The following is a 24,261-nucleotide window of genomic DNA, read 5'->3' on the forward strand; positions in this document are numbered from 1 at the left end:
GGAAATAAGTGCTTTGGATTAGAAGATTCAAGTTACAAAGGTGTCAGATTTCCCAAAACTAACGTATGGATTTAATGTGATCTCAGACAAAATCTCACGAGGTTTGTTAAAGGCTGAAAGCCTCAAGCTCATCATTTCTGAAGTCATATGGAACAGTGAGTCAAGAGCAGCCAAAGGCATAATCAGGAAGATCATATGACACGGGGAAAACACAGCAAGAACTTGCCCAGTGGTGACAGCACATGACTGTCATCCGCGTTGGAGACTGAGGCAGAAGGATCACCAGTGTTGAGGAAAGGAAAGTCTGGCTTACATAGTGATACTTTGCCTTTAGAAGGAAAGGGAGGGGGAGAAGGGAGGGAGGGAGGGGGAAGGGAGGAGGAGGAAGAAGAGGAAGAAGAAGAGGAGGAGGAAGAGGAAGAGGAGGAGGAGGAAGAGGAGGAGGAGGAAGAGGAAGAAGAAGAAAAGGGAAGGAAGGAAGAAAGGAAAGAAAGAAGGAAAGAAAAAAAGAAAGAAAGAAGAAAAGCCATGCTAGATGTAGTGGTGCCAGCATTCAGGAAGTATAGTTAGCATCTTTGTGAGTCTGAACTAGACTGGTCTACATAATGAGGCCTATCTCAATAAAATAAAGTGATACTCTGATTTAATAACAAAGGCGACATATTTTAATGGGGGGAAATGATGATACCAGGCCAACCAGATATGCATATGGGGGGAAAATGGTGGATCAATTACAAAGGGCCAAAGTTTTTAGAGAAAACATGTTTGTGATTTTAGGGTTATTTGAGTATTTCCTTGAAGCATTCTCCATACAAGAGAAAAAGATCAAGTGGATTTGAATGAACTGAGGAGATTCTGTTCTTTACAATAAGCTGTTAAAAATGCAGGAGCTGCCACTTAGATGGCTCAGTGGACAAAGGCATTTGCTGCCCAGTCTGAGGGCCTGCACTTGATTGCAGGGCCTCCATGGTAGAAATAGAGAATCGACTCTTGTAAATTGTCTTCTGACCTCCGTGTGTGCATGTGTGTGCATACATGTAATAAAAATTTATTTTTAAAAATGTGCAGAAGCCACATACATACACCCTAAGAGATGTTGGGCAGATATACAATTAAGGAATTGTACCTTGGTATGTTGTTTCTTTAATAGAAAGAGAGAGCTAATGGAAAGACTCACAGTGGTCATCTTAAGTTCCACACCAGAGATGCAGAAATGAAAACACACAAAAGGACCAATACACATCTCCCAGATGGATACCGAGACTGAAAGGGTGCTGGTAAGGTACCATGTAATGAGCTCTTACACGCTGCTGACAGGAGTTTCCATAACTGTTTTGGAATGATGCTTGGGGATATCTATGTAAGCCAAATACATCTCTTTTCGATAATTCAGTATTTTTGGTTCTATGTATTTACCCAACAAAAAATATGCTTACCCAAACCGCACATTGGCTCAGAGGTTAAGAGCACTGACTGCTCTTCCAGAGGTCACACAGTGGCTCATAACCATCGCTAATGAAATTTGATGCTCCCTTTCTGGTGTGTCTGAAGACAGTGACAGTGTACTCACATACATAACATAAATAAATAAATAATAATAAACCTATAGAAAGGTTCTTAATAACACTGCTTATAACAATTTCAAAGCAGATACTACTTAATGTACGTCCCTCAGAAGACCTGACTAAAAAGAGCCATGAGATATTGTATGAAAAATAAAATGCATAGGTAATCATATAAATAAACGTCACAAAACAGCAAGAAAAAAAAAAAAGAAAAAGAGCTGGACAGAGAAAGAGCGTGTAAGTCACACCTGGCAGTGTACAGACAGTAAGAACAGATGTCACTAATCTAGGTTAATCATTATAGTTCTGAGTAGTGGTTATCCTTGGGGTGGGGACTAGAAACTGACAAACAGCAGGAAGGAGGGGCAGAGTGTTAGTGATGTTCCACTTATCATTTGCACACCCATTAATGTGTACACTTTCAGTATGTGTACATGCCTTATGTATACTCTGGTGTGTGTGTGTGTGTGTGTGTGTGTGTGTGTGTGTGTGTGTGTGAATGACCACAAAAGCAGAAAGCTGGAAAAGTCAGTCTACACATATGACAGTAGCAAAGCAGTAGACGAGGGAGCAATTCGTGCAGAGGCTAGAGAGATGTTGAGAGCATCGACTGCTCTTCCAGAGGACACGATCAATTGCCAGCACCCACGTGTTGGCTCACAACTGCTTGTTAACTCATAGGGGATCTCAGATGTCCTTCTAAGTCTCCAAGAGCACCAAGCATATGTGTGCACAGACATCCATGCAGGCAAAATATCCATGCACATAAAGTAATAAAACATAAAAGCAATGCGCTAACGAATAGAAAAGAAAACAGAAGGAGGATTCATGCAAAGCAACTTTTAAGAAGCTAGGCTAAGGGTGGAGAATACTTACTAAGCATGGGAAAGCCCTGGCTTCAATCCCTAGCACCAAGATTGTAAATAAGTAAATACATTTTGAATGATTAATGAATCTATAAATGTAAATCTAAGCAATATAATGTTATTATGGTGGGACACGACGAGGTGCACCTGTAATCCAAGGTACTCAGGAGGTTAAAATGAGAGAGTTTGGAGTTCAAGACCAGCTTGGATTACACACTAAGATCCTTTCTATCTCCAAAAGGAAAGGGGGGTGGCAGAGTTGGGACAAGATTAATGACATTTAAATTTATGTAAAAATAGATACAAAACTCTGTGGTATATCTTTCATGCTAAACAAACAAACAAACACCCATGCAAACATAGTCACACATTTGAACAGAAGAAACTTCCAAGATTTTTTTTTTTTTGGCTTTATCTATTGTAATAAAATGTTTCGTTTTGAGACAGGGTCTCTCATGTCTCACCCTAGTCTCCCTGAGTAGCTGATAACTTTGAAGTTCTTACGATGCTCCTACAACCAACCACCTTTTGGGTGCTGGAACTGCAGGCATGTGCACACCACCCTATCCATGGTTTATGTGGTGCTGTCTATTGAGCCAAGAGACTCGTGCATTCAAGCCAAGGACTCTATCAACTGAACTACATCCCCAGACCGATAAAACGCCGCAAACCAAAAAGAAACCAAAGAAAGCAGGGCTAAAAAGAAAAAAAAAAATCAGCCACCTACTTTTCTCTCCTCTTTATCCACCACATTCGATCTGTAGCCATTCCCTCAATTTCATATTAGAAATGACAGTCTACGTCAGTATTCATTAATTTTCCCGATTCCCAAAGTGTATGCCTTTGTCCCCTCCATTCGACTCCTCACAACTAGACCCTTCATTAGAGCAAAGCAGCCATATTTCCCACCTCGATATCATAGCTACATTAAGTCATTTTGCATGGCAACTCTCCATACTCCAGCCCCTCAAACTGCACGTTCAATATGGTCACCCCGCCCCGATCTTTGCCATACATAAAATCCTTTTCCTGGAATATAGTCTCTCCGATCTATCTTTCTAATTTCATTCAGAGCTGAAGGGTTTGCCTAGGGTATCATTTGCTGGGTGTAGCTTTTTAAAGTGCTAAGAAGGGACAACGGGTTCCAAATTAAGCTTCCACGGGCAGCTTTTAGATATCTCAACACTTCACATTCTGTACTGTACCTCACTCTCCTATTGTACACCACGGGGGGGATTTCTTGTCTTTCTCTTGTGTGAATTTCCTGAAATCTAGTTGGCTGAGGGAAAGTAAGGCATGCACATTCAATGCATACACATAACATTCCAGGGTGTGGGTATTGACCTGTCTGATGGGGAAAATGGCATTAAAAACCACTTGACTTTATTCTTTAAATTCAAGATGGCAGAGACATCTTAAAATAGTCCAACACAAAAGCCTTCACATCCAGACCAGAGCTTCCATTCAGAACTGGCTACACTTAGCGCAATAGCAAGGACAAAAGAATGGAACCTAGGGGCTGAGACTCCAGAGCTCTCACCATTGACCACAGGTTTCACTTACAGACCTTAAACCCCACATAGAAAGGCACCTGCTGCCTGCCTGCATTCCAAAGGCCACGCCTTGATGATGATTATGATGATGATGATCAGAGGCGCTTCTGGATAACAGACCCGCAAACATCAAAGATAAAAAGGGAGGAGGTTAAGAAGTATAGCGAGTATCCAGCACGTTTCGGCCCCGCCCCAACGAGGCGCAGTCCAGGGCGGTGCAGCTATAAGGTAAGTAAGGATTGATCAGGGCTCCTGCCCAAGGCCGGTCAATTGCGCCGGATCTGGGAATTCTGGGCGAGCTAGAGGCAGAGGCCAGCTACGCCAGGATACCCTGGGCTATACCTGTCAGGAGGCTGCATCGTGTAGGCCCCGAAACAGCGGAGGATTGGTGACCCAGGCCCGCAGGCGCCAGTCACCCCTTCCCTCCGCTCTGAATCTCTTTGCCTCCACGCTCTTCCTTTACTCCTTCTGAAACAAAGACAGTCCACACTCCCCGCCATTTTCTCCTCACCTCAAAAACCACCTCTTCGTCAAACTCCGGTGTCATCCTTCTCCGCCATACCACCCGCCTCAGCACGATGGGAAATGAAGGCAGGAGGGCAGGCGGCACCCAGGCTTCGGCTCCTGCCCACCTCAGGGGCACCGAAAACTACAACTCCCGGCATGCGTCGCGACTCACGCCCCTTTCCGACCTGCTTATTGGAGTAGAGGGTGAGCGTGTAAGCTGGAGGGGCGGGAGCGGGCGGGTGTTTCAGAGCTCCTATTGGAGAGTGCTATGGCTTTTGTCTGCCTTTTACATCCCGCGACTACCAGGGGGCGCCCGGAGCGCGGATTTTCTTACTAGATGAGGAGGGGTGCGCGTCCGCGAAGTCGCGGCTAGCTCCTCTCGTGCGCGCGCCTGGCGGTCGTCCCGGAGCGCGGCGGAGCGGCGCTCGTGCACGTCCCCCTGTCGCTGGCCGCTAGCGCCCGGCTCCGCCAGAGGGTCGCGGGAGCGGGCGTCCGTCCTTTGTGAGGCGCTCAGGCGGTTCGGCTGGGGTGCGGGACGGAATGTGGGCACTGCGGGGACTTTTGTCTCCTGCTCAAACTCTGGGGAGCGTGGACTGAACTGGAGCCATGGATTGAGGGCGTGTGCTGCGCGGGGCAGTCATGACTTCTGCCGTGGGTAAGTGGCCGCGCTCGCGCAGGACTGGGGAGTCGCGGCGGGCGCCGGCGGGCTCGGGCTCCCGCTGCTTTCCCCATGGGTGGCCGGTGCGGGACTGGCGCCGGTCGTCCGCGCCTGCTGTGGGGTCCCCGGGATGCCCCCCCAACTCTTGAGCCCAGGTGATGGAACGGCGTCACGGAGCTTGCTCGGGTTCCGTGACTTAGGCGCTGTCGCCTGTGCGCGGTGTGGGAAGCGTGGAGTCCGGTGCGGAGGAGTCAGTTATTCTAAGCTAGGACAGTTTTCCAGCGAGTTGAAAGTAACTCCACCACTAGCCCGCGTTGCTTTCAAACCTAGTATTTATTGACTGAAACTCTTCGCGCTAGTAAGGAGGTTTAAACGGAGCTGTTCACGCCTTGGTGTTTTGAGCCCTATTACCTGAGTGTGAACTATTAGATGACCAAACAAAACAAAACCGAGTAACCTCCCTCTCCTGCACCTACTCCTCCCTAGTTTTTGCTCATCTTCACCCTTTCCTTCCCTTCCCTTCCTTTCTTCCTTTCTTCCTTTCTTCCTTCCTTCCTTCCTTCCTTCCTTCCTTCCTTCCTTCCTTCCTTCTTTTCTTCTCCCCCGCCCCCCAACCCCTCACCCATTTGTACCTGGACAGTGTAAACAAAGCCCTATTTTCAGTCGGTCTCCTTTCCACTCACCCAAATGACAAAAGCCTCTCCTTACCTTTGTGTGAATTTAAGCATTTCGTGTCGTTGTGTTGCGACCTTCTTCAGGAACAATTTTTATTTTCCAAATTTAAGTGTCCAAGGGTCAGTCTCTTTGTAAGAACACAGCACATTTTCAGAACCAGGATTTTAATAAGGTATGGAATATTTTTAAAAGCATCTTTAACACAACTGAAGAAACTTTGATGAGAGATTTTGTGGTAAAAGAGCTTAAAGTTTCACTTCAGTTAGGTCTAGAATTAGCACTTAAGTATCAGGTTAAATTTTCTTTGCTTTCTTTGGCAATTGTTTAAAATTCCTGCAACTTGAAAACTGTCAAGAGAGCACTCACACTAAATGTTCTCTGATTTGTATTTCTAAAGCTTTGGAGGAGTCACGCTACTAGGCAAAATCCGGATTACATCAAACAGGCAAGAAATTAGTAGCCATAAGAAAGCCAGAGGTTGATGTAGCTCTTTTCTCTTTGAAGTTACGTGTAATTTATTCACGTGATCATTGTGCTCTGGGTTAGTTACAAACCTTTCTCTTAGTTTTCGGATGCGTTCCACTTAAACAACAGATCGTTTTTTCAGCTCAAGTTTCTGGGCCCTCATCATCTTTTTTACATTACTGAATTAATATTATTGATTTAAAATAAAAACTTAAAATTAATAATTAAAATTTCTATTATTCAGCCTGGATGTTTACGATTGTTTTCTTCGAATTAATCTAGAAGGCAGCTAGCTATTTTTATACTTATCAACTTTATAATTAAGGAAATCCACAGCATTTTTGTGGTATTTAAAAGAGAGACACTTCCTGTGTCTAGCTGAGTTAGTTGATTTTTTTTTTTTTTAAAGAATGGCTTACTGAGAACCATTAACTACTTTTTTGCTCACCGATTTAATGAGATTTACTGTAAGTTTTTCTTACACCTAGGGGATACGGGAGAGGACTGACATTTTTCTTTCCAGCCCATTTTGATAATGTTATACATACATTGTCCTTGTAAGGCCTGTGTGTGTGTGTGTGTGTGTGTGTGTGTGTGTGTGTGTGTGTGTGTGTGTTAATGAAATTTATTAAAGCTTCGGGGAAAGTTACTATTGGAGCAGAGTGTTAGTTTCAGCCTGTTCCAGTGTAGTTGGGAAGATTGGCCTACTTTAAGATTAGGGGGTTGTTGTCCAACATTTAAGTGGTGTGTGTCCTGAAGGAAAGCTTGCTTTGGTTTTGTTTGTTTGTATACAGTTGTTGAAGAGTGAGCTCACAGACGAGATTTTGGGAAGTATTCTAAGTAGTACATGAGAAGAAGAGAGATGATTAAGAGTATCTATCCATCGTAGTGCATCGATACATTTCACTATTTCATTCATGCCTGTGCATTTTTGTTTGGGGCCTGGAGGAAAAGCCAAGAGAGTGAGTGTACTCGTGAGCCAGGGCCACCTGTGCGTAACAGATGACAAGTCTGTTTATAACAGTGAGACGGTGCTGGCCCTTTCTACCTTAGCTTTCCCTGTGGCCAGCCAGCCAGCTGTGTAAATAAGAGATCTGCAGCATGACTCTAAGGAAGCATTGGGATCTGGTGGTTAATGTAATGCCAAGATCCAGAGGTGCACGATTCATCTCCAGACACTGTGTACCGGTTTCAAGTTTCGAACATCGGAGTGGATCATAATATAAGGTCTCATTGGTGGTGTTCTGAGCCACACTGCTTTCAAAAGAGAGCATTAAAAAAATAATGAGGGCCGGTGAGATGGCTCAGTGGTTACCCTCTTCCTGTCAGCCCTGCTGACCTGAGACCCACACGATGAAAGGAGAGAACCAAGTCTTACATGTTGTCATCTAACCCATGTATGCTATGGAGTACATACCTCCCCACACACAGATAATATATAATTGAAAAAAATAGTAATGAAGCTGACATAGTACTGTAACCCATGTAATCCCAGAACTAAAGAGGGCAAGCCAGGAAGACTGTAGTTCAGGGATATCCAGGGCTACACTGCAAAACCTTTCTCTGAAAACTGAAAATGAAGAACTAATGGTAAGGAAGGGTTTCGTATATTGCTGTACCAGTGACTTGGCACACATTCGTTCCTATTAGTCATTAAGGAATTACACAATGATCCTATTGAAGTTCATCCTGCTCCCTTTTCATTTTTTAAAGAGAGATTTATCTGTAAGCTGTGTATGTATATATGTGTGTAGTGGGTAAGGGTTTGGGAGTGTGTGAGCACAGGTGCCGGCAGAGTTCAAAGAGGTTGTTGGATTCCCCAGAACTGGAGTTAGAGTCAGTTGTAACCCTTCCCAAGTCTCTCCAACCCCCAATCCCTACCCTGGCCACATAGGTGCTGGGAACTGAACTCAGCTCTTCTATAGGAGCAGTATATGTATTGTACTCTTGACCTCTAGGCCATCTCTTCAGCCTTCAGAACACCATTTGATGTTAAGTTGCCTATGGAAGTTAAAAAATCAAAGAACTTCTCTGTCACTGGGGTGTTAAATGGTGGCAAGTGTCTAGTCTCAGGCCCATGTTCTCAGCGCTGGGGACGCAGTAGTGATTAAGACCATGGATAAGCTTGACTCTGAGTTATGGATTCTTGCACTTGAATACACAGGGAACTCACAGTAGTAAGTCCAAGTTCATAGTTGTTCAATGACTATGTATACATACATTAAAGGCTTTAGAACAGTCGTTCTTAACCTCTGGGTCACAGCCCCTTTGGGTTCTTGAATATGAGATATTTACATCAGGATTCATAACAGTAGAAATTACAATTATGAAGTGGCAACAAAATATTTTTATGGTCACCACTGCATGAGGAACTGTGTTAAAGAGTTACAGTATTAGGGGGGTTGGGAAAACCTGCTTTAGATGCTGTGCTGTGTTTACTGGGAGTCAGCATTGACTCATATGCAGTTAACTTACTTAGAAACAGGAATTTCTCTCTTGAGATGGCTCAGTGGTTAAGAGCACTGACTGCTCTTCCAGAGGTCCTGAGTTCAATTCCCAGCAACCACATGGTGGCTCACAACCGTCTGTAATAGGATCTGATGCCCTGTTCTGGTGTGTCTGAAGACAGCTACAGTGTACTTCTATAATAAATAAATAAATCTTAAAAAAAATCAGACTCAAAGGAAGGACTGGAATTGGTACTAGAGATTAATTATGGTTTAGGGAGGGTGAGGCAGTAGGTTTAGAGTTGTGGAAGGAAGGGTTAAAATTGGTACTAGAGAGTAATAAAATGCTTTAGGGAGGCTGGGCTGGAGGAGATCAGCATGGGGATACATGGCAGCACAATAGCAACAAAATAAATGGTAATCAAATGTTTTCAAGGAAAAGCAAAATGAATTGATCAAAAGAACTTGAACTTTCTGACTAGGCATCAAGATCAGAAAATAAAAGATTACTCAGATGAAATCTTTCCTCCCCCTCTCTCCCTTTGTTTGCTTGTTTGTCTGTTTTTCTGTGTAGCCTTTGGCCATCCTGAAACTTGCTCTGTATGGTAGGCTGACCTCAGACTCAGAGATCTGCCTGCCTCTGCCTCCTGAGTGCTGGGATTAAAGGCATGAGCCATTACTGCCTGCTAAAATGTCTCTTTTTAAAAAAATCTTTAAAACTTGATATTATTAGGGTGTGTGTGCGTGCGCGTGCGCGCACATGTGTGTTTTGTATAGTGTGCTTGTGTGTGTGTTTTGTATAGTGTGTTTGTGTGTGTATGCATGTGTGTTTTTGTATAGTGTGTTTGTATGTGTGTATGTGTTTTGTATAGTGTGTTTGGGTGTGTGTGTGGACACATGAAGATTAGAGAACAGCTTGGTGGAGACAATTTTCCTCCCACCTTTACACGCGTTCCGGGAATTGAACTTAGATTGCCAGGTTTGTGTAGCAAATACCATTATTTGGTGAGCCATTTGGCTGGTCAGAGTTTCTTTTTAACGGTAAAATAGGCTCTTTTGGGGATGGGGGAATCTTACTGTATAGGCCAGGCTAGCCTCAAACTCACAACAATCCTCCTGTCTCAGCCTCCAGAGTGCCGAGTACTGGGTGACAGGCATGCACCACTAATGCCATCTTAACTGTTTATAAGCGTATGTTTCAGAAATGTTAAGAGCATTGTAGTAGCTGCTCTCTGGAACTCATAGCAAATAAACAAACAAACAAACACCCTCGTATTTTTAATTCTTTGAAAGAATCCCAGAAGTAGGCCATTTTAAGAATGACAGAAATAACAACAGCGTGACAGTCTGTCAGTTTTTATTGCATAAGAAGGGGGACTTGGACAAGTCCTCAGGCATTCATACTTTCCCTGAAGATTTGACTTGATGGATGGGGAATTTAATTTAATATACTATTTCTGCAAGCTTTATCACTAGGCTCCTGCCAGAACCCACAAGAACCAATCCTCAGGCTAACAACGTATGTATTAGACAGCTAACTAAAAACTGCCTGCTTTGGGAATTCGTATTATTTTGGAATTCACTGCCTTCCTTACAATAACCTTATACCTGGGACTTGAGTTTTAGAAGGGGTCTGTTGTAAAATCTGGTCTGTGCATATCCTCAAATGCCAGAATTTGAGAAATTTCTCTTTGCTTAGGAAAAGGAAGTAGAGTACCCTGCTTTTTTTCCTTCTTACTCAATTCCATGTAATATTTTTTCCAAGGGTTATGACTAATTTCCCTTGTTGAAAATAAAATCAACACCAAATGAAATATCAAAGCCTCAGTGTGTGCAAGTAAATGAAGCAACATTGTCAGACAGTCCTGTGCATCCTATATTTTGAGATTGTTTTATAAAGGTTTTTTTTTTAAGTATTAGATCCGTTGAAGAAGTACAAGATAATTTAAGAAGCATAAGATAAAATGTGTTTGAACTCAAGTCCCCTCTGCGGAGCAAGTTCTAAAGAGATTTAAGAGAAATATAGTCTCTGTATCATTTTTATATTTATTAGGGTTTTTAAAACAGACTTATTTTTGTTTCATTTGTGTACATGTGTGTCTGTCTGAATATATGTTCAGATGTGAGCTTGGTTGCCTATGGAGGGCAGAAGAGGGCATCACATCCCTCTGAGCTGGAGTTATAAGTTGTGATCTTCTTGCTGTGGCTGCAGGAATTGAACTCTGCCCCTTCTGGTAGAACTTAAAGCACTCTTAGTCACAGAGCCATCTCTCTAACTCCCTTATCAGGGTCCTATTGTCAAGTTCATGTAGACTAAGAGCCAGCCTACACAAATACAGCATCGTTCTCTAGGTGCGGTGATGAGGGAGAGTTGCTACACTGGAACTGGTGGTCATCCTTAATGCTGGGCTAGCTGGTGCAGGCTGTAATGCCAACACTCAGAACACTGAAGCAGAAGGGATATGAGGCTGAGACCAGCCTAGCTTACATAATGAGACCCTTGCTCAGAGAAACAAAACCTACAGACACATAGTACTCGCTGGTGACAGATCAAAGATGTAATCTATTGCCCTTGGGAAATGAAATAAAAATGTGCAGACTGTATCTTCAGATACTTGCCAATCATTTGATCTTGGGCCAGGCCTGGGCATGTGACAGAATAAAGCTCTATAAAGAAATATGAAATTCCCGGTTAATCCTGGGACAGAGAAATAACAACCCTTCTTATGAACCTCAGTTAACAGCAAAGAATTTACTTTCTGGGTTTTTTTTTAAGGGAGGGGGTAGAAAATGTCTTCTTTCCACAGTGATTTTCCAGAATGTTTTTGGGGAGTTCTCTTAGGTAGACAGTCTTTATAACAGATCTTGTCTGTGTCACAGAATAGCGGTGCTTATTTATGTGAGAAACTTGAGAGTTGCAGATGATAGGCAACCCTTAATACGCAGTGGATGAGCTGAAGAGACTATATCAAGTTATTAAATAAAAGCCAGTGATTTAACTAATGTCAAAGTTAGAGGAGAATTAGTAGTAGACTAACTAAGAAATGTACAGTATATGCAAAGCTATATAGCTACACTAGAATTTAAGGACAATTTTAGGAATTTCCAGGAATAATGTTGACTGTATAAGATAATATAGCCTGTGTAGTAAAATGAAAGGTCATATTATTAGGAAATATTATTCAACAAGCATTGTGTTGTATGCCTGTAATACCGGCGTTAGAAAGACGTGCATGTCTGTGAGTTCAAGACCAGTCTGAGCTACATTGTAGGTGCCAAGCCAACCAGGGTTGCATAGCAAGACCTTGTCACAGAAAACAGTAAAGACAGGAAAATGTTTTTTGTCTTTATTTCCTCTTGTGTTTTGTCTACTTCATCGTCTAATTATTACATTTTTTTCCTCTAGAGCTGAAGAAGCCACCATTGGCTCCCAAGCCTAAGTTAGTGGGGACCAATAATAAGTCACCGCCTCCTCCTATTGCCCCTAAACCGGACATTGGAAATGCTAGTGTTCCACGGTTGACGAAGACCAAACCGGCAATTGCTCCAAAACCGAAAGTCCTGACAAACTCAGATGTTCAAGACGTCAAGGATCAACCCTCAAAGAAGCTCACTTTGAACCTGGAGGAGCGGGAGCCAGAATTACCCGAGAGCACTGGCAAGTTTAATTGCAAAGATGTCGGGGATGCACACGGTGATTATATTTTCCCAACATGTTCTTGCAGTTCTGGGTGTACTCATGAGCCTAGGACTCGCGAAAATCTGTGTGCAGAGCAGCTTGTTTTAGAGCCTCTGGGAATGAAAGAACATTTAGAGAATGGTAAAAATGGTGAGTCCTCAAAGAGGGGGAGCAGATGGAATTCAAGCCGTGAAAAGTGCCGGAGCCAGAGTGGAGTTGTTTTAAAGGCAAGCATCTTCGAAGAGAAGCTTAAAGAGGTTCTCACGCAGCCGAGATCAAGGTCACCTAGTAGTTCCCCAAGGAAGCACAGATGTCCAAATAAACCAGAAATGAATGGCGACCACAGTTGCGCCAGACAGGTCAGAATTGAGTTTGCAGACACCTCTTCTTCCCAGTCCAGCTTCGGAAAAGCTCCTCACAGCTGCCACACACAACCTCCCAGGGACAAATCTCAGAATCTCCAGACTTGTCAAGATGGCAGTGCTGAGAGCCTTGGTCCCTTTCATTCATGTGAGCTGGAGGGCAAAAGAGGGTGTTCCGGCGGAACTAGTCAGAAGTCGGAGGTCCAAGGTCTCGGTCCTGTAGAAATCCACTTACTACCGTATACCTCAAAGTTTCCAACGCCCAAGCCCAGAAGGACACACGCTGCTCGTCTGCGTCGCCAGAAGCATGTAGACACTCCTAGTGAAAGCACTGAAGAGCCAGAGAGCTCAAACAATGGCTCTTCTTGTCTCCATGAAGATAGTTTGAAAAACAATAAAGTCAGTGTTCTTCATCAGAATGCTTTGTCTAACCAGGGACCAGTGGATGAGGTGAGGCCAGGAAACAAGAAGGCATTGACCAGGGAGTCCAACAGTGACAGACAGGACTCAGTCAGCTTGCAGAAAGCTGTGCAGCATGAAACGTCTTCTTTTGAAAAAGTGGCACCTTCTTTAGATACAGATTCTAGTTTGACTTCTGACAGCATGGTAGAAGACGGTTCTGATGTGTTACCTGCTGTGGACAGAGAGACTGCTTTCATACAATGCAGTCCTCAGCCTTTGAGCTTGCCTAAGCAAGTCAAATTAGCCTGTGCTGAACAGCAGCCAACTACCTGCAACAGGGAGGTGTCAGTGCCCCAGATACAAAAGGAATCTTCCTCGAGAATTGTTCCCAAAAAACCTCAAAGACACAGCTTGCCTGCGGCAGGGGTGCTTAAAAAGGCTGCATCAGAGGAACTAGTAGAAAAGAACTCTTCAAGTAAGGAAACCAATTCAGAGAAAGGTCTGCAAAGAAACCACCTTCAACATTTGGGTCCCTCAAACCATGGCACGTCACCGTCATCCTTTGATATGCCCAACCCAACTTCAGAAAAGCCAGTATGGAAGTTACCTCATCCTATTCTACCTTTTCCGGGGAGCCCAGAAGCCTTGAAGCGGGTCACTTTATCCTTAAATAATGAGCCTTCCATTTCCCTAACCAAGCCAAGAGCAAAATCCTTGTCTGCTGTGGATATGGACAGGTGCAGTAAGCCTTGCAAAGAGCCTCCAAAGAAAACGACTTTTAAAAAGTTGATTAACGTGAAGCTGTCCATTGGTTTCATAAAGAGTGATTTTCACAAATTTAAGTCAAAAAACTGCCAACATGGGGATGTCTCTACCGGACATTCGCTCGGTAGAGAGCCAAAAGGGCTTGAAAATAATTGGCAAGGTTTGGCCACAGGAGAAGAGAAGAAAAGTAAACCCATAAAGGCATATTCTGCAGAAAACTGCAGCCTGGAATCTCAAAAGGTGAAATCTTGGAGCCAGAGCAGTGCAGCTAATGGTCAGAGAGCGGAGTCTTTGGATGACCAGATGCTCTCCGGGCACGCATCCTGTCAGGCCTCTAGTACAAGTGACTGTGGGCCAGAGTATGAAAATGTCCGCTATTATGAGGAGATACCAGAGTATGAGAACTTGCCTTTTGTCATGGCTCGAGGGAACCCTCCAGAATTGGGATGGCAGAATTCCAGCAGTGTGGAGGACACGGATGTAAGTCTGTATGAAGTGGAAGAGCCCTATGACGTTCCAGATGGCCAGCTGCAACTTGATCCGAGACATCAGCCTTGCAGGTAATACGTGGGTGTCAGCGAGACCTGCACTTTGGCATGCATCGTTGTAATTAGGCTTCCACAACTCTGTGATACAGGACTGCAGAGAGGAAAATCATTTACTGAGGAACCTATTGAGAAAACCTAGATGAAGGCGGTTCTGTGCTCAGATTCCCTTTGTCAGATAGCAGGAGCAAGTATTTGCATTGCAACCTTGTAAGATCTTAGCAGCCAATTCAGAGTTTAAATAGTGACAAGGTAGCTACTGCAAGGTCCCAGGATCCCGATATTCCAACATGGAAACTTAGGCAGGACATTGGTTTATTCTATGAGGTTTGTGACATTATGAAGTCCATGCTCTAGATCCTCAGATCTCGCCACTCTTTTTTTTTTTCTTTTTTCTTTTTTTCGGAGCTGGGGACCGAACCCAGGGCCTTCTGCTTGCTAGGCAAGCGCTCTACCACTGAGCTAAATCCCCAACCCAGATCTCGCCACTCTTTAAGCGTTATTTTGCTTGCTGACCTCGGTATTAACAGGGGAATTCAGGAAAGTTGTCTTCCTCTTTGTGTACACAGTACGTATGCCTCCTCTCTTACTGAGATTTTACTCATCTTCAGGGCTCCCTGCTAGCCAGTGCTGCCCTGTGTCTTCTAGCTCGGTCTGACTTATGGCCTGTTGTGCATTGATGCCTCTGGTGCTCTGTGTGTGTTTAAAGTATTTATGTACCTTTGACAATCTCATTCATGTACATGTGCGTTTTTGTCATTTTCAATCCCATTATCGTCCTGCACTCTCTCTCCTCCCACTGACCCCTTTCTCCTTCCCAATATGTTCACCCCTTCCTAGTTTCATTTCCTTTTGGTTTATGGGGACTTCATTTTCGTGTGCCCTACTAAATTTAATTACGGTTGTTTGCATGGGTCTGAGCGAATGGGGAGCTACTTACTGGAGCATGGACACCTTAACATTGTGGTTCAGTTTTAAGTGTCCTAAAGAGTTCTGTTCTTTCTTTTTATTCTCTGTAAGGCCAAACAAGGAGCCTAGTAAGTGCGGAGTGGACACAGGAGAAAAGGCCTGAAAAGGAGGCAGAGGACATAAGAACCACCCCGTCCCTCTCTCTCCCAGGCTGCAGAGCTGGCCTTTGCAGAGTTCCTCTTGTATGGCGTTGTCTTCAAGTTATCCAAGTGCTCAAGCCTTCAAGTGTGACTTGTAGAAGTACTGATATGCTTACCACATAGTGGCACTCCAAAGAGGAGTTGGGAATTAGTGGGCGAGTTTGATAAATGAAGTTGTCAGGCAAGTCGGACATCGAGTGACACAGGTTGTTTTGAGTTATATTAATTTTCAGATGCTCTGATGGTTTTTTTTTATTACAATCTTTACCTTTCCTCTTTTTACCTGTGAAAAGATTAATTCCTTTGCCAGTTTTTTTTTTCACGTCTGACCCCAATTTGCTTATACTTACTCCTAAATGTGAGTACGCATGCAAAGACTTCTTTCTTAGAGTAAACATTTTGGCAGACTTGACATCCGACTATTTAAAGAATTTACGTTTTCATATGTGTGATGCACTACCCATGGAGCAACTTCATTGGTCTTTCAAACGTGCTTTTGTTACACGCGTTCTTTCTGCACGAGTATGTGCCAGCGCATGTATTATGAGTTTGGTTTGCCTTTTTAGAGACACTGCTATCCTTGGCAACCATACCTTTTTTTTTCTTCATTGTAACAGGAGGCTTGACCTTTGGGGTTTGTTCCCTGTTGGCTCTCAGCTTTTCATCCAGAGGGTTTACCACTCACTATCTCTGATGTGGGAGGGTCCCTCACCTCTGGAATTTGTTTGTCTAGCCTGCTGCAGCCTTGAGGGGAAGCAGGTTTAGAGTAGATGGCCAACTGGTATACCTGGTCAGGGATCCCTAAGGAGGGTTCTTTCTGGAGAACACAGGGAACCCAGGGCTGCATTGGATGGGCTGTAGGCTGTCAAGGACAGCCTGGCAGAAGGCAGACAACCTCCACTTTTGAAGTCTGGGTTCCACAGAGAGGTTTTGTGTAAACCATGATCAGGGAGTCCTCAATGGGCTTTGAGAGACCTAAAGTGTGCCAGCTGAGTCCGAAGCCTTCAGCCATAGAACAAAGCCTGAGAGTGCATTCCTTTTACAGTTGACTAGTCAGAGAAGGATGAATGCAGAGCCTTCATGGGGAGGATACCGGAGAAGTGACAAGGTCAGTGAGACAGAGATGAGGAGAGTCTAGTGGAAATCCCAAAGGTGGGTCTGTTTGCTCAAAACGGAGGCCTGTGACTTGGCAGGATGCTGGCCCGGCATGCATTTTAAGTCTAGTACTTACTTGCCTAGTACATTCAGGTTCTCTTGGAGAGTCATCAGGAAAGTGTTCTGCAGTGTCTCAGCCCTCAGGGAAGGCAATCTGCTCTTCTCTGGAGCTCTGGGTTAGAGAGTCACTAGTCTTGGAGTCTGGAAACTTAAGCAACCAAATTCTGGATAAGTCAATCTGTTTGGCCAATTCAGAGTTATCCCAGTGGTCATCTTTAAAACACAGATGTTTTATAAAACTGAATGTTTACAAGTTTTATAATCTACTTGTCGTTTATCAGGAAATATTTAAATAATAGGCTGTCCCAAATTCCGGTTAGAGTTATAGTCTCAAACTCATAATTGTATCTCATCGTTTTTCCCAAAGAATAATGTTGGAAATGGATGTGAAAGTTCAAGGTTTTTGTTGTTTGTTGTTTTGTTTGGTTTTCCAGGCAGGGTTTCTCTCTGTAGTCCTAGCTGTGTAGATCAGGCTGACCTAAAACTTACAAGTCTGTCTGCTTCTGAGTCCCAAGTGCTGGGATTAAAGGCGCGGACCACTGAGGCCAGGCCCAGGTGAACTCTCTTACCCTTTCTGTGTGACCCTATGAGAGGTAAGCTGTGACTGAGGTGAGATCGAGCTCCTGTTATCTCAGGAATAGCTGGCAACTCCTCAGGGTTTGTGGAATGAGGAAATTAGGGGGCCTGGCCGAGCTGGCTGAGAGGTCTAGAGTTAAAGTACAGTGAGCGATAGGGAGGGCAGGGCGGGGTGGCTGTTTAGTAAGCAAAGGGCTTCTTCACTTCCTCCTCTCTTAAAATGTCTATCCCTTCTCTTCTCCCTACCGTTTTCCTTTGTAAACAGAGCTTTTCTGAGTTCAGGCAAGGGCGGGTGGTAACTAGAGAGGAGGGAAGAGGGTAAAGAGAGGTAGTGGGCAGCTGCAGAAGTAGAAGGTTGAATGAAGAGAGAACTCTGAAGGTGCAGAAGGGAGGAAGAGGCCTTCTGGATACAGAAACGTAAGCCACGTGTGTCACCGCTGGCCTGCTGCTTTTGTGTCTTAGAAGTAATTTCTCTGGAAGTAGGATGTGAGTCACTCTGGAATGTTCTGGTGTTTGGGGCAGTTTGTTTTGTTTGCTTTATTTTCCTTTTGAGACAAGAGTTTAGACCAGGATAGCCTAGAAGTCTTTATAGCACAGGCTGGCCTCAAACTTTGCCACTAACATGCCTGTCCTTTGGTTATAAAAACAGCTCCTGAAAGCCAAGTCTGATCCTGTCTACTTAAAAAAAAAAGTTTGCCTTTCTGCCAAAATACCATGTTGGACCACTGGGGCCCTGGGCGGTGTGGAGGGCATCATTGCAGTAGCTATCTGCCTCGCTACTATTTAAACTCTGAATGCAAATACTCGTTCCTGGGTCACCATTCAGGCCTGGAGTAAGACCTCTTCCCCAAAGTGTCTCAGACATCACAACCCTGAAACAGTTAGCAGGCAGCACAGGGTTAGACATCACAACCCTGAAACAGTTAGCAGGCAGCACAGGGTCTCACAGGGCACAGATGGTGACGTTCCAGCTGTTGCTTCTATCCAGGAAGTTTGGCTTCATGGGGAAGGATCTGAGATTCGGGTCGTTGATGTTACCTAACTGTAGGACAGCCAGCAAGGTGAGAGCATTCAACTCCTGAACTCTCCCCTTTGAAACTGAGGCAGATTTCTTGTTTCTGGAAAAAAAAAAAAAGAAAAAACAACTTTATCTGGAAATGCTTGTGATGTCTTGGTTTGTTCTCACAGGCACTTAGAAAATGATGGCAGTTGGATTTTTCTAAATAATCTAGTAAACCCTCCAATTACTGACACCCCCCCCCCCCCATACATATTAAGCATGTGTGTGCATTGAGTGTTTATGGGCAAGTGAGGCCCCCGAATGAGGCAGCAGGTGATTACAGCACATGGTATTTTCATGGACAGTTGTACTGCCTGACAGGATATGAGGATCACTCGGGCCGTGGCACAGTTCAGTGATTCAGTGCTTGCCTGGTGTCCTAGGTACAGTGCTCAATACAACAAAAGCAAGCGGAGAGAGCCTTACAGATGTGTTGATACTCAAGCCATCGTTTTCTTTCTTTCTTTTTTTTTCTTTTCTTTTTTTTCGGAGCTGGGGACCGAACCCAGGGCCTTGCGCCTGCTAGGCAAGCGCTCTACCACTGAGCTAAATCCCCAGCCCCAAGCCATCGTTTTCTTAAAGTAGACAGGATCGGACTTGGCTTTCAGGAGCTAACGGGTCCTGCTTTAATAACCACAGAACGGGCATGTTAGTGGTACTCTGGAGGGAGAAACCCGGCGAAAGACCCACACAGAAGTAGGCTTAGAAATGTGAATCGTTCCTCAAACCTGCCCAGAAGTCCCAGCCTCAACAAGTTTGTATTCATCTCTCAAGTCTGACAGAAACAGAATAACAGCTAAAGCAAATAGACGTCAGAATAATCTCTTTCTTCAGTCATCTGTATAACTGTGATGAAGGCTGAGTATTATTTTGGGCTGGTTGTTCCTCTCCATGTTAAGCATGGAGCTGGGCGCACACACCGCACACAGGGTGTCTGTACTGTAAACGGGCAGACCCGGCCTAGCAGACTGTGTTTACCATCTGGATTTTAGTAATGTGATTAAACAGTAAACAAATAAACAATAAATTAATTGCACTAACGCAGCTTTTATGTTGTCATATCACTGATAAGGCCACACACAGCTTAGAAGGTGGGGGTGGGACGCATAATATTTCAATAGCGGCCCTTTCCTGTGAGCTATTTTTAGATTCAGGAAATATCAAAAATTGGTGTGCCTCTTTAACTGTGTGTGTCATAATAGTCACACAGTTTTGGCAAACCTCCTTGTTTACACACTTAGCCTATATTTGACACTATGGTAGAAGAGATGGATTGTATTCCCAGCGAGGCTCTCCTTTTACTTCTAAAATAGACTTTAGGAGTTAGTAAACTGTACCATCGTATCCAGTCATATCTCATTGTTTGTTTTTCGTCAGAGCAGATATATCAGTGTTTTATCAAATGCCTGCTTTTGAGGAGTTGGGTGTTTGATGTTGACTCTCATTATGTAGTCCAGGCTGGCCTCAAACCAAAGATCCTTCCAAGTCAACCTCTTAAGCTCTGAAATTATAGGTGTGCAGCGACATCAAACTCGGCTTATTCTGAACCCTTTTTGAAGCATGTGTTAGCCGGAGATTTAAGCAAACCCTGTGCACATGTGAGAGTCTGTGTGTTGTTCACATGGTACAAGTGTATGAGAGTACTACAGTATGTATACACATAGAGGTCAGAGGACAACCTCTCGTGTTACTTTTCACTCTCCACCTTCTGACACAGTCTCTTGGTTTTCCCATGTGCCAACTACTAGGGTTATGAACACCAGGCTGGCGGGCCTTCACGGTTCCAGGGATTCTCCTGCCTGTGTTTCCACCTGTGTCAACATAGCTCTGGGGTTACAGATGAGCACAATACCACATCAGCTTTACATGAGTTCTGGGGATTTGAACTCAGGTCCTCCAGCTTGTGTGGCAAGCATTACCCACCAACCCAGCCCTTTATGTTTTCCAGTTAAGAACAGAGCCGCTTACTGCTCAGAGCTGTCAGAGTTCAGACGCATAGGACTTATGCCAGATGGCTCACAGCTTCCTGGCACTCCTGCCCCAGAGATTGTTTGCCCTATTATGGCCTGTGTGGGCCCCTGTACATGTGTGGCATACAGTCATATAAATGCATAAATTAAGGGGAAAAAAGCCCTAGACAAACTCAGCAGTATAAAACTAATGTAGCTCAGAGATTACAATGCTCCCTTTATTAGTTTACTTGTCAATACCATACCCGTTAGCCTTTTCAAACCATGAATGTACGGGTACTCAAGTGTCAAGGGTGTGATTTCTCGGTTTATTAATGCCACCATCTTATTTCCTGTCACTCACCATTTCATTACTTTCAAATTACTTATCCATTTTCCTGCTGTCCCTTTTTTAACTTTAATTTTTAGATTTTTTTTATTTTATGTGAATCAAATTTGTTTTAATGATGTTTTGTATGTATGTATGTATGTATGTATGTATGTATGTATGTATACCACATGTATGCCTGGTATCCACAGAAGTCAGAAAAGGCATCAGATCTGGAACGGGAGCTACAGATGGCTCTAAGCCACTATATGGGTAGTGGGAATTGAGCCTGGGTTTTGTAAGAGTGACCAGTGCTCTTAACTGCTGAGCCATTTCTCCACACCACTCCCCTGCTCTCTTGTATTGTCTAACATTAGGCTAAGAACCTAACTCCCACTCCATTTCTCCCACTCTGAAAAGCCGTTCCGAGTTGCAAATGTCTTAATTGATCTGGTTCGTCCACACGTTAATCAGTTGTCTACTTATCTTTACCTATGGGGCCTTAAAAGAACTGCGTGTGCAAGCCGGGTATTCCTGTAATTCTAGTATTTGGGAATTAGAGGCTGGGGGACCTTGAATTCTGAGTCATTCTTAGCTACATAGTCAAGCCTGGGCTACATGGGGCCCTGTCTCAAAAGAAAAGAAGAAAGGAAGAAAGAAAGAAAGAAAGAAAGAAAGAAAGAGAGAGAGAGAGAGAGAGAGAGAGAGAGAGAGAGAGAGAGAGAGAAAGAAAAGGAGTTTCAGTGCTTGGGGGCAAAGAAATCCGGTCACTGGCACATCTGCCTTGCTCTGCCAGTTTATTTTGGGAACATGTCCCCAGGACTGAAGTCAGAAGCCAGCGTTGTGAAGCGGTCAGTCAAACTTGGTGAAATCTCGATCCCAAAGTAGGTTTGTGTGTTGAGGAAATGATTACTTGGCAAGAAGTGGGGAAGGTGAGCTTGGCCTGAAAGTCTCCAGGTTGTTCAGGGGACTTCCAGATCCAGGGTCCTGTTTGTACAGAAGGGAACGAGCATTTTCCCCTCTCCGGAATCTGTAAGGAACAACCGCGCTTGTGTGTGACTTCTATAAGCCTTCCGTGTTCTTCCAGGGGAAACTTTGTCATCTTTTTCCTGGGGTCACAGAGATGCATTTGTTAGAGAAAGCCTTTTTGGATTAAGCAAGTGTGATGTTAATGTTAGCCCAATTCTTTTAATGCCTCTTTTGGTGGGGAGTGCGGTTGAGCAGGGTCTTGCGCTGTAGCCCTATCTGGCCTGGTACTCCAGTGTGACTGTACTTAATTTTCCTGCCTCAGTTTCCCCATGTGTTCCACAGTGCATGGATTTAAGAAACGTATAAAACTAAGGTGAAGACATAGCTCAGTTGGTAAAGTGTTTACTTAGCTCAGGCCCTGGGTTCAATCCCCAGCAATGCATTAAAAAAAAAAAAGGCATGGTGATAGTGGCTATAATTCCAGCACTCCTGGAACGGACCACCAGGTCAAAAACATCTTCAGTTATATAACAAGTTCCAGGCTAGCCTGTGCTATATGACATCCTACTTCAAAAGACTTTTTTTAGACTAAATTTTAGGTATAGAAAACAGTTTGTATCATATCACATTTGGTTTGGGTAAGCTAAGAAGAATCACAGTCAGTTGAAGGAAATGCTGGATTCAAAGTTAAGCTCAAAGCTGGCCACTGTGGGTAAACTCAAAGCTGGGCATTGGGGTATACACCTGTGATCAGAGCACTTGGCTGATGAGGCATAGACAGAAAGAAAGAAAGGAAGAAAGAAAGGAAGAAAGAAAGGAAGAAAGAAAGAAAGAAAGAAAGAAAGAAAGAAAGGAAGGAAGAAAGAAAGGAAGGAAGAAAGAAAGAAAGAAAGAAATACAGACAGACAGACAGACAGACAGACAGACTACCTACTGTTTTCTGTTTTCTCAGTGGTAGGGAGAAATTGCTTTGGTGGTATGATCTGCCTCTGGTCATTTTGTTTGTGAATCTGTAGGAAAAGCAGTATTTGTAAGTAGTTTTGACACTGTCAAAGATAATCTGTCTCAGAAGTTGCAGGAAGAAGCAGGGCCCTGTGGACTGTCAGTGACGTAAACTGCCTTGATGTGCTGTCCAGGAAGAGGAGCTGTCTCCTGTAGTTACCTTTCCCGGTTTCTCAGAATTCTTTGTTTACACAGATTCTTGTTGGCTCCACTCGAGGGTAAATTGGAGTGCCATTACACCCATTTATAAAGTAAAGACGTTGAATCACGTTGTTCCAGAAATTTTATGAAGATGAGGAAGGACGGGAGTGGAGCTGAATTCGGGTCTGGAGCCTGAGTCTTCAAAAGTGCATTTACTAGAGTCTCCCAGGGATCAGGTATTTTGGTTTCTGCTACAATAGAAGTTAAATAACAAGCACCAAAGAAAGCCAGTTTCCCCCAAATGTTTGGATTAAAATACAAAGAAAAACAAGTGTATTTAGTCTTTTTACATTCAACCTGGTGTGGTTGCTTGTGTTTGTTCAACTCTCGGCTCTTGTGGATTCAGTTGAAAACTTTGTGTTTTGGTTAGGTCGCTTATTTTGTCAGCATCAGCCTCATGATAATATTTATATAGGTGTTCACACCGGGACATATCCTGGTACCGTTTGAAACATAAAGAATAGATTTGCTGTGGCTTTCTAAATCTGCAAAGTAGTTCTGAATTTGTGATGGTTCGGCTCCTGCTAACCGGAGAGCAGGGACGGTACAGGGAAGGAATGGTTTGGCCCCCTCACCCCTGCCTTTCTCCTGGTCTGTGGGTGTATCAGCAGTCAGAAGCAGAGAGCTTTTGATTTTAGTGAGAAGCCCTTTAGCAACTTACCTGCCCCGCACAAGTCTAAGGAAGAAGATAAAGGACAGTATGTTTAACCACTCAGACCAGGCTATGGGAGGAGCAAAAGGGAGGGAAACAAATCCAAGTATGGTTTATCTGGTGATCGAAGTTCTTGATATCTTAGTCTGCCAGTCAGGAGTTTTGGCATTAAGAAAACTATTAAGGAGTCCCCCCCCACAAAAAAATCAAGTAGCTTAAAGTAAATTAATTATACCTCTTAGTAGTTCTAGGTTAAATGTAGTCATAGACTTACTGCAGTTTACAACTAAAGGAGTCGCTACAACACTTATTTATCAGCCTCCTTTCTCATTAATGAAATCAAAACCCTAGATAGACTCATGGACTTTGGTTTGCTCTACCAAGAAACTGTAAGATAGGGCTGCAGCCTGGAGCTCGTAATCTTCCTTCTCCTTATGCTGGTGGAAGCATTCTAGGGAAAGTCAGAGGCCTTAGAAAGCTCCTTTCCATCTCAGTGGTGGGAAGATTCAGACTGGCTCGTATCATCCCCCAGTTCTGCCGTGAGAGATGCGATGGCTCACACAGCTGCCCCGGAACACAGACTTACGTGGCCCGGGGGGTTGAAAATGGGCTGGGGAGGAGAATGTTTGAATTAAGCAGGCTCTTTCAGCATGTGATTCGGAGTATGAGTTAGAGGGTGTGTTACTATGCTGCTCAGGTTGAAACTCCTAG

At 44.0% G+C, this 24,261-nt stretch overlaps 2 protein-coding genes across 12 annotated transcripts in view; one reads left to right on the forward strand and one right to left on the reverse strand.

Moving 5' to 3' along the window:
- Positions 1–4,603, reverse strand: part of Vezt (vezatin, adherens junctions transmembrane protein) — a 93,331-nt gene extending 88,728 nt beyond the window's left edge. For 9 of the 10 annotated variants that reach the window (XR_015623897.1, XR_015623896.1, XR_015623895.1 and 6 more), the window contains exon 1: positions 4,496–4,603. Coding sequence is in view for 4 of the 10 variants with exons in the window: in XM_087556305.1 (XP_087412431.1) it covers positions 4,496–4,531 (36 nt within the window). In the remaining 6 variants the exon portion in view is untranslated. 10 annotated transcript variants of the gene reach the window in all.
- A 220-nt stretch (positions 4,604–4,823) lies between these two features.
- Fgd6 (FYVE, RhoGEF and PH domain containing 6) overlaps positions 4,824–24,261 on the forward strand; it is a 115,511-nt gene continuing 96,073 nt past the window's right edge. Inside the window, 2 exon segments of one of the 2 annotated variants that reach the window (NM_001137645.1) lie at positions 4,824–5,146; positions 12,143–14,504. In NM_001137645.1, coding sequence (NP_001131117.1) covers positions 5,131–5,146; positions 12,143–14,504 — 2,378 coding nt within the window. In that variant the 5' untranslated portion in view covers positions 4,824–5,130. 2 annotated transcript variants of the gene reach the window in all.

Source organism: Rattus norvegicus, chromosome 7 (assembly GCF_021556685.1).
Source record: "Rattus norvegicus strain SHRSP/BbbUtx chromosome 7, alternate assembly SHRSP_T2T, whole genome shotgun sequence".
Lineage (NCBI taxonomy): Eukaryota > Metazoa > Chordata > Mammalia > Rodentia > Muridae > Rattus > Rattus norvegicus.